The sequence below is a fragment of the Vigna unguiculata genome, chromosome 4, assembly GCF_004118075.2.
Source record: "Vigna unguiculata cultivar IT97K-499-35 chromosome 4, ASM411807v1, whole genome shotgun sequence".
Lineage (NCBI taxonomy): Eukaryota > Viridiplantae > Streptophyta > Magnoliopsida > Fabales > Fabaceae > Vigna > Vigna unguiculata.
Genome location: NC_040282.1, coordinates 35598945 through 35608650, shown reverse-complemented (window position 1 = coordinate 35608650; position 9706 = coordinate 35598945). Strand labels below are relative to the sequence as shown.

Here is a 9706-nt window from a genome sequence, read left to right as displayed (position 1 = left end):
TTATACTTGCTATGGCAGCCCACTATAATTGGCAAGTTTATCAGTTAGATGTGAAGAGTGCCTTCCTTCATGGAGAACTTAAAGAAGATATTTATGTACAACAACCCACTGGTTTTTTGAAGAAAGGGAAAGAAGACAAAGTTTACAAATTAAAAAAGGCGTTGTATGGCCTTAAACAGGCTCCAAGAGCATGGTACAACATGATAGAGAGCTATTTCTCTCGTAAAGGTTTTAAAAGGTGTGTATGTGAGCACACTCTCTTCACAAAATCAAAGGAAGGAGGTAAAATTTTAATTGTAAGTCTTTATGTTGATGACTTGATTTATACTGGAAATGATTGGAGCATGTGTGATGAATTTAAAGAATCAATGATGTTAGAATTTGACATGACCGATTTAGGCAGAATGAGATATTTTCTTGGAATAGAAGTTATGCAGAATTCAGATGGTATTTTCATTTGTCAAAGAAAATATATTCGTGAGATTCTAACAAGGTTTGGCATGGAGAATAGTAATGCAGTAAAAAATCCTATTGTCACGGGTACAAAACTATCAAAGAATGATGGAGGAGCCACAGTTGATTCAACTGTGTTCAAGCAACTCGTTGGAAGTCTTTTGTACTTGACTGCAACCCGTCTAGATATTATGTATGCAGTTAGTTTAATTAGTAGATTCATGTCTTGTCCTTATGAATCTCATTAGCTGGCAGCAAAACGCATATTAAGATACCTAAAAGGTACTACTGAAATGGGCATCTTCTACAAGAAAGGTGGTGGAAGCACTGATGTTGTAGCTTATTCTGACAGTGACTTTGCTGGAGACTTAGATGATCGAAGAAGTACTTCTGGATATGTGTTTTTCTTTGGTTTTGGAGCAGTTTCATGGGCCTCGAAAAAACAGCCTATAGTTACATTATCTACAACTGAGGCTGAGTATATAGCAGCCGCGTTTTGTGCTTGTCAATGTGTGTGGATTAAAAGAGTATTGGAGAAACTTGATCCTAAGGAACAGAAGAGCACGTTAATCTTGTGTGACAACAACTCAACCATACAATTATCCAAAAATCCTGTTTTTCATGGAAAAAGCAAACATATTGATATAAGGTTCCATTTTTTAAGAGACTTGGTGAAGGATGGAGTTGTCAAATTGAGTTACTGCAAATCAGAAGTTCAAATTGCAGACATTATGACTAAGCCCCTGAAGCTGGATCAATTTGAAAGGCTTCGATGTATGCTAGGCATGACTGACGCTTCAAATATAAACTATATATCGTAACGTGTATAGTTTAAGGGAGGGAATGTTGGTTAGTTTAGAAGATATTTTATTTTATGCAGTTACTATTCTGTTTCTGTGATCAAATAAATTTATATGCTATTTATTAGGGATAGTGGTTTGAAGTCTAAGTCAGCATGCACCCATGAATTTAGCATGAAATTGTGGGAGTGGAGTTAAAATCTGTAACTGCTGTGTATGGCTTTAAAAGCCAATCTTTCCCGATTAATAAAATGTGAGTTGACAGTACATACAAATATATTTCTCTATTCTGCTGTGTTTAACAGTCTTGACCTTCGACCTTTTAATTTTATTACCTTTCAAATATTGACTTATATTTGTCACTATTTTTTAAGAAGATATTTGATGGATTATTTTTTATACAAAATTATCGTTTAATCTAAAAATAGTTAATGTAAGTTACCTTTCTTTTCACAAGTCTTCCGATAAGTCCATTGATTGGAATAAAATTATTGCCCTAAAACTTTTCTCACGATTTGATTTATTCTACAAATACCAAATTTGTGTTCATACTATAAAACTGATAACATTTCATTTGATAGTAATTTCATTGTGGATGCCATGTAATTTGTAGTTTATTTTATATATGCATCACATAAATTAAGTTATTAGTTTATGTAAATTGACTAGATATTGTGATTTAAAAAAAGAACATTAATCCACAATAAATTTCATCCGAATTTTTCTGTTTACCAGTTTTAATTATAATAGATAAACATATGTATTTAACTAATTAAATATTATTTAAGAGTTGGGGTGACATTTACGGTGAGGACTTGGAAAATTGTAAAGTAAACCCATCACATAAGTATGATATGACAAACATAAGTTCACAAGGTTTACAAATTTTCATATTTGAAGAAGTAACAAAGAATTGTTGTTGTTGTTGTCTTAAATATTAATTAATTTATATTTTGTTGTCTTCAGAAAAAAAGGAAGTTTCCTTCTTTTTTTGTCAATATTTCTTTATAATTTGTAACTAAGACAATTTACTATAACGAACTTATTACCTATCTGGATTTTTAATATTAAAATATATTTTTTTCGTATAACTTAAAAGATTTATAAAAAATATTAAAATCACAATTTTTTTTATAAAAAATCAGGCAAAATATAAACTTTTCTAATGGTATTTATTTTAAATAACTATTATTTCTAAATAGAAATAAGTAACGTTATTTTGTTACTCATATGTAAACTGTTACACTGTATTAATTTGAACTCTTTCTATGTCAAATTAACCATCTTTTATTCATAAAAGAAGCCATTGCAAATATTACAACATGTTAAAAAACAATTGCTTTGCAAAATGCATTTTCAGAATATTTTTTTAATTTTATTATCTTTCGAATATTGGCTTATAATTCTGTCACTATTTTTTTAAGGAAACATTTGATCGATTATTTGTTATATAAAATTGTTGTTTAATCTAAAAAATCGATCTTTCTTTTCACAAGTCTTCGGATAAGTCAATTGGTTGGAATAAATTATTGCCCCAAAACATTTCTCACCATTGATAATGAGGAAAGTGACAATGGTGGAAAAGTGGAGGGACTTATCGTAAGAATGCCTCCATTGACTTAGACTTTGACAAGCATGATCTTTTATTATTTGTGATTATTTATATTATATTTAATTATTGATGATTTAAACTTTATTGTGATGAATATGTTTATTGTGACTTTAGCCAAAGATTACTCAATTAGTGATACTTGATATTCTCATTGTATTTGGTATTTTATCATAATACATGATTCACCGTACTTTTAGAATCAAATTATGTATTAATTATATTGTAATTGAGCGTTTTGATTACTGTTTGCAAAGATGAAACTTTATTTACATTTATTTCTTTATGTGAAGCTCGATTAATTGACAATTGATATTGACCTTATTTAGTTTACAATTGAACCTGGTTTGGTTGGAATAATAGAGTTTGATTCAATTTTATTAATTTTCCTTGTCATTTTATTTACATGAGACCAATGTCTAATTTTCCAATAATGACTAGATTCATTGAAGTTTCCTTTTTTTATTTGGCAATATTTGTTACATTTTGTCCAATTACACCAAACTATACTTTACTACGACAAACTCATTTGCTAGCTAGTAATATGAGATGACAATTAATATTATAGGAACAAGATAGTGGGACTTACAAATTTTTCTTAATATTTAGTGGGACTTACAAATTTTCTTAAAAATCCTGAAAGAAAAATATCTATTTTATGAATTGTATAAAAAAATCACAGACAATATACAAATTTTTAATTGTATTTATTTTCATACAATATATTGTCTCTACACAAGAATAAATAACATAATTTATTATTCATGTAAAACTATTAAATTGTAATAATTTGGACTCTTTCTATGTGGTTAGGAAAAACTGACCATCTTGGTAGCCACAAATAAAGATATCGCAAAGAGTATAATTTGTTGGACACAATTGCATTTTCAGAGCTCTTAATTTTTTTTTTCAAATATTAAATTCCAATTCTTTAATTATTTGTAAGGAGGAGTTTGATGGTTTGTTTTTTTCATATAATATTGTGGTTTAAAATGAAAATTCACAAGTCTTCTCGGAAGTCAATTGATAATGCTGAAATTATTGAAATCTTGCATGCATTAATGAAATGCATAATAAATATAAAGCTGAAATGAAATGTCATTAGTTTCTTTTATTATTTGAAACATAAAACCATTTAGTGCGTTTTATGTTTTATATTTGTTGGCTTTTACTAACTTATTGTATGAGTCATATATAATTGTAAATAAGAAAGGGTTGTTTAGTACATTATTTATGGACCACAAAAATTAGTTGATATGATGAATAAAAAAAAAGTGACTTAGAATGAAGTAAGGAAGCAGTGCAGCAGAGAGAGAGAGAGAAGAATATGTAATTTAGGAGTTGGTGTGTGTATATATATGGATGGGTATTGGGAGTGGTAAATTCAGAAACCATATCAGTCTCTTCTAATATTCACTCTGTTTGAAAGTGATAATGAAGAATATGAAAGCGATGATGTTTGTGGTGTGTGTGGTGTTGCAGGTTTCTCATGGAGAACACGAAATCAGATGCCTTCCAAAGGAGAGGGAAGCACTCCTTCAATTCAAGGCTGCCATTGTTGATCCTTACGACATGCTCTCCTCTTGGACCTCTCCCGACTGCTGTCATTGGGAAGGGATTCGCTGCAGCAACCTCACCGCCCATATTGTAAGCCTCGACCTTCACGGAGAATTTCATATTAAATCTCTTACTCTTGGCTATTATTATGAAGTCTCTCGGCGTTACATCAGCGGAGAGATCCACAAGTCATTAACGGAGTTGCGACAATTACAGTATTTGAACCTCAGTCTCAATTCTTTTCCAGACATTAATATTCCAGGGTTTATTGGCTCCCTTACCAACTTGAGATACCTTGATCTCTCTTCATGTGACTTTGGCGGAAGAATTCCAAGTGAGTTAGGCTCTCTTTCTCATTTAAAATACTTAAATCTTGCTCATAATTATTATTTGGAGGGTTCAATCCCTCATGAACTTGGAAATCTCTCTCGGTTGCTGTATCTTGATTTCAGTGATAATTATTTAAATGGAAGTATACCTTTCCAACTTGGAAATCTGTTTCGGTTGGAGTATCTTGATCTCAGATGGAATTCTTTTGAAGGATACATTCCTTCCCAACTAGGAAACCTTTCAAATTTGCATAAGCTGTATCTTGGAGGATATCATGGTGCTCTCAAAATTGTCACTACTCATCAATGGTTATCAAATCTTACTTCTTTAACCCATCTTTACATGGATTCCATATCTAATTTTAACACTTCTCTTAGCCGGCTTCAAACGATTGCCAAGCTACCAAAACTAAGAGAACTCAGTTTAATTGAATGTGGCCTTTCCGATCATTTCCTCCTTTCATTCAACCCTTCCAACTTCAATTTTTCTTCTTCCCTTTCTGTCCTTAGACTTTCTGAAAACTCCTTCATGCAACCGATGATATTCCGGTGGTTGTCAAACACCACTTCCAACCTTGTTGAGCTTGACCTTAGCTCGAACCTCTTGGAGGGTGTCATGCCATATCGTTTTGACTTGGCCATGAATTTGCTTGAGCGCCTTGACCTTTCCAATAATTTGTTCAAGGGTGAGGATTTGAAATCATTCATGAATATATGCACCCTACGTTCATTATACATGTTTGAAAACAATATCACCGAAGACCTTTCATCAATTCTTCGTTATTTCTCCAGTGGCTGTGTTAGATACTCACTACAAGAGTTGAGTTTGGCACACAATCAAATCAGAGGTTCTGTACCTGACCTTTCAGCATTTTCAAATTTAAAGATGTTGGATCTTTCTCACAATCAATTGAGTGAGAAGATACCTGAAGGCACTAGATTGCCATCTCATTTGGAGCAGTTGTCAATTAGCTTTAACTCTTTAGAAGGTGGTGTTCCAAAATCATTTGGGACCACATGTACTTTGGAGTTATTGAATTTTTCTTCCAATAAGTTGAGTGAAGATCTGACAATGATATTTAATCATTTGTCTGGATGCTCTAGATACTCATTGCAAGAAGTATATCTCGATCACAATAAATTCAACGGAATACTGCCTGATTTCTCTATATTTTCAAAGTTAGAAGCGTTGGATCTATCGGGAAATCAAATAAAGGACGGAGTTCCAAAATTACTTCACAATGATAGTGTTTTGCTTTCATTGAACCTATTCAATAACAGTCTGAGTGAAAACCTTTCAACAATAATACATCACTTATCCCCATCATTGCAACATTTAAATCTAGGCATGAATCAAATTAGTGGTACTTTGCCTTGCAACCTCGCAACAATGTTCCCATCATTAAAAGAATTGTACCTTGATGGTAACAAATTAAATGGGACAATTTCTAAAGATCTTCGATTTCCAACAGAACTTGAGGTATTATCCTTGATGTCAAACTCTTTGAAAGGTGTGCTGACTGACTCTCATTTTAATAATATGACAAAGTTAAAGACATTGATGTTGTCAGATAACTCACTAACTTTAAAAGTTAGTCAAAATTGGGCTTCGTCTTTTCAATTGGATGATATTGAATTGAGGTCTTGCAAGCTAGGCCCATTTTTTCCAAAATGGCTAGAGAAACAAAACAAATTTGAATACCTTGACATTTCAAATGGTGGAATATCAGATACTGTTCCAAAATGGTTTTGGACCAAATTTGGATTGACAAATTGGATGAGTATTAATATTTCATGCAATAATTTACAAGGTATGATTCCAAATTTGTCAATAGAAAATCATTATTATTCTCTTAGTTTGGCATCAAATCAATTTGAAGGTCATGTTCCACCATTTTTACAAGGCTCAATATTTCTTGATCTATCAAATAATAAATTCACAAATTCTTTTTCGTTTTTATGCTCTGGTGGTGTAGCTGAAACTTTGTACCAATTAGACCTTTCAAATAATAAGTTTTCTGGACAAATTCCGGACTGTTGGACCCATTTCAAGTCATTAGCTTATTTAAATATGAGTCAAAACAAATTTTCTGGGAAAATTCCTACTTCAATGGGATCACTCTTGCAACTTCAAGTATTATTATTGAGAAGTAATAACTTATCAGGCAATATCCCTTCCATCCTGAAAAATTGCACACAGTTAGTGATGGTAGACATAGCAGAAAATAGATTATCAGGATTTATCCCAAATTGGATTGGGAATGAATTATCACAGTTGCAATTTTTAAGCTTAAGAAGCAATTATTTCTATGGGAGCTTACCATTGCAAATTTGTTATCTAAAAAGAATTCAGCTCTTAGATCTTTCTCTAAACAACCTATCTGGACAGATTCCTACATGCATACAAAACTTTTCCTCAATGGCTCAAATGATTTCTTTGAGATATTATCAAAGTCATCATTACTTGATCAACACGAGTTATACGAAAGGTAACTATTCGTACAATTTGAATGCATTCTTGATGTGGAAAGGTTCTGAACAAATGTTCACAAATATAGGATTATCACTTTTAAAAAGCATTGATCTCTCAAACAATCAATTATCAGGAGAAATTCCAAAAGAAATAGAGGGTTTATTTGGATTGGTTTCATTGAATTTATCAAGAAACCAATTGACAGGGAAAATTCCTTCAAATGTTGGAGAGTTAATATCACTTGAATTTCTTGATTTGTCAAGAAACCAACTTGTTGGTTCAATTCCTTTGAGTCTTGCTCAAATTGATCGACTCGCTTCATTAGATTTGTCACATAATTATTTATCTGGAAAAATTCCAACTGGCACACAGTTACAGAGTTTTGATGCATCAAAATATGAAGATAATGTTGATCTTTGTGGACCACCGTTAAAGAAATTGTGTATTGATAGAGTGCCAAGACAAAAATCGATTGTTGAATTTCAAGAAGATGACAATTTGATTTTCAATCGTGGGTTTTACATAAGTATAACAATTGGATTTGTTATTAGCTTTTGGGGAGTATTTGGCTCAATCTTACTGATACGTTCTTGGCGTCATGCATATTTCAAGTTCTTAAGTAATTTAGCAAATACTCTTTATGTCATGGCAGCAGTGAAAGTATTCAAGAGGTTTTCTAGAGCATAACAGGTAATATTATTTTAGTTTTGTGTTATTTTTCTTATATTATTTTTATTATTATTATTATTATTATTATTATTATTATTATTTTAAACAAATAGTTTTCACAAACCTCAGTTTTCTTTTTCAAAAGTTATATATTGAACATATATTTTATATATATATATATATATATATATATATATATATATATATATATATATATATATATATATATATATATATATATATATATATATATATATATATATATATATATATATATATATATATATATATATATATATATATATACTAGAATAGGAATTACTTTTCCTGTGATGTTACAACCAACATTGAAGACTTAATATGGTAATTTTTATTTTTATTTTTTTACTTTTTCCAAATTATCAACCGTATATATTATTGCAAATAGAATGTCAAACATCACACAAGTAGCTAAGAGATTTTAGATTTAAACATGTTTTTCTCTCCGCTTGTATCCATAATATTGTTTTTTCTTCATCCTTTGTTTTTCTTATTTTGTATTTCATGATGGTTGCTAGTGACTTTGCTAATTTGACGTATCACCTTTTAGTAGAAAATATATGACAAAAAAAAACTTTCTTGAACGTAGAGAAACAAATATTTTGAGAGGAAAAATGCATAAATATTTCAGAAACAACTTATAACAGAACAAAATATATAAAAAGATTTAGGAAACAAAAGTATTTTTTTTTATTAAAGATCAAATAAAAATCAGAACTTTCAAATCTAAAATAGCACATTTAAAGCCAAAATTTGTACAGACATAAACGATTGTACATACAACAATGTTTTTATATTAATACATCATAATTAATTATTGTTACTGATTATCAAGATATTATTTAGTTAAAAAATTAATAACATCACATTTTAATTTGTCATTCACTATTTATTATTTATCTTTATGAAATCGATCTCATTTTTTCAGAGAATAACAATTACAAAGCTATTATGGTAAAATCATTTCTTCATTAGACAAAAAGAAACTGTTGAAAGATTAAGGATGTAATAATAAATACGAATATTGCTTAAAGATAATAATTAATGTCTATGGATTCAATAAAATAATAAAATATCCTAAGTATAAAACATATTTTCAGTCTCTTTATTTCTCCTCTTTCGATCATGTCCCAAAATTGTTGTGCCATTCTCATAATAAGTTGTTTCTTCTTTTGTATGTTTAAAGATTGCAATATTTGTGCCATGGGTGATAGATATAATTATTTTTCGACAAATGATTTTTAAGAAGTATATAATAAATCGAAACAATTTAAAAAGTATTCACTTCAATTATTGGAGTTTTCTATTCATTTGCCTTTTAATATTTGAGTTTTCTTTGTTTTCTCTTTTTCTTTTCATTATTTTTTGTTATTTTTATTTTTGGCCAAATTAATGATTTGTTTATTTTTTGGCAGAGGAAATCTGGATTATTATAGGTGTGAAGTAGTGTGAGTGAAGAAATGGAATTATTGTTGAAGATCGAAAAAACAGAGAAAAGAGCTACTTCACTTGAATTTGAAGAAAGATAACTGAGGAAGGTTTTATTAGATTTATTTTCTTGGCTATTTTTATTTTGTAATAAGTTTTTGAAAACAATTGGGCTTGGGGGAGCCCATTGCAGTTGGGCTTAGCCTTTCAATCTGAGTTTATTACATGTGAAGTTGTTTATAATAAAATGACTTGATGAATGTTCAAAACGTTGGAAATGACATGTTATTGAATTTTGAATCATGTTCATTGATTATGTAAAACTAATAGATGATGTGTATTTGTTGCA

At 30.0% G+C, this 9706-nt stretch overlaps 1 protein-coding gene across 2 annotated transcripts; it reads left to right on the top strand.

The window, feature by feature from the left end:
* Window positions 1-4162: 4162 nt before the first annotated feature.
* On the top strand, window positions 4163-9660 carry LOC114181235 (receptor-like protein EIX2). 2 transcript variants are annotated; one of them, XR_003603772.1, is made up of 3 exons: window positions 4163-4240; window positions 4345-4753; window positions 9345-9660. XR_003603772.1 is itself a non-coding variant. In XM_028067630.1 (2 exons), the coding sequence occupies exons 1-2, from the start codon at window positions 4297-4299 to the stop codon at window positions 9374-9376; spliced, it is 489 nt and encodes a 162-aa protein (XP_027923431.1). In that variant the 5' UTR covers window positions 4263-4296; the 3' UTR covers window positions 9377-9660. The 2 variants fall into 2 exon arrangements, 1 of the variants encoding a protein (XP_027923431.1); XM_028067630.1 differs by lacking the exon at window positions 4163-4240 and having other exon boundaries at window positions 4263-4753.
* The last annotated feature ends 46 nt before the right edge of the window (window positions 9661-9706 follow it).

Excerpts from the sequence above, each read along its gene's own strand:
- LOC114181235 (XM_028067630.1), top strand. The coding sequence starts at position 4,297 with ATGAAGAATATGAAAGCGATGATGTTTGTGGTGTGTGTGGTGTTGCAG. Across the intron at positions 4,754-9,344 it reads CTTTGGCGGAAGAATTCCAA|AGGAAATCTGGATTATTATA; the intron begins GTGAGTTAGGCT and ends ATTTTTTGGCAG.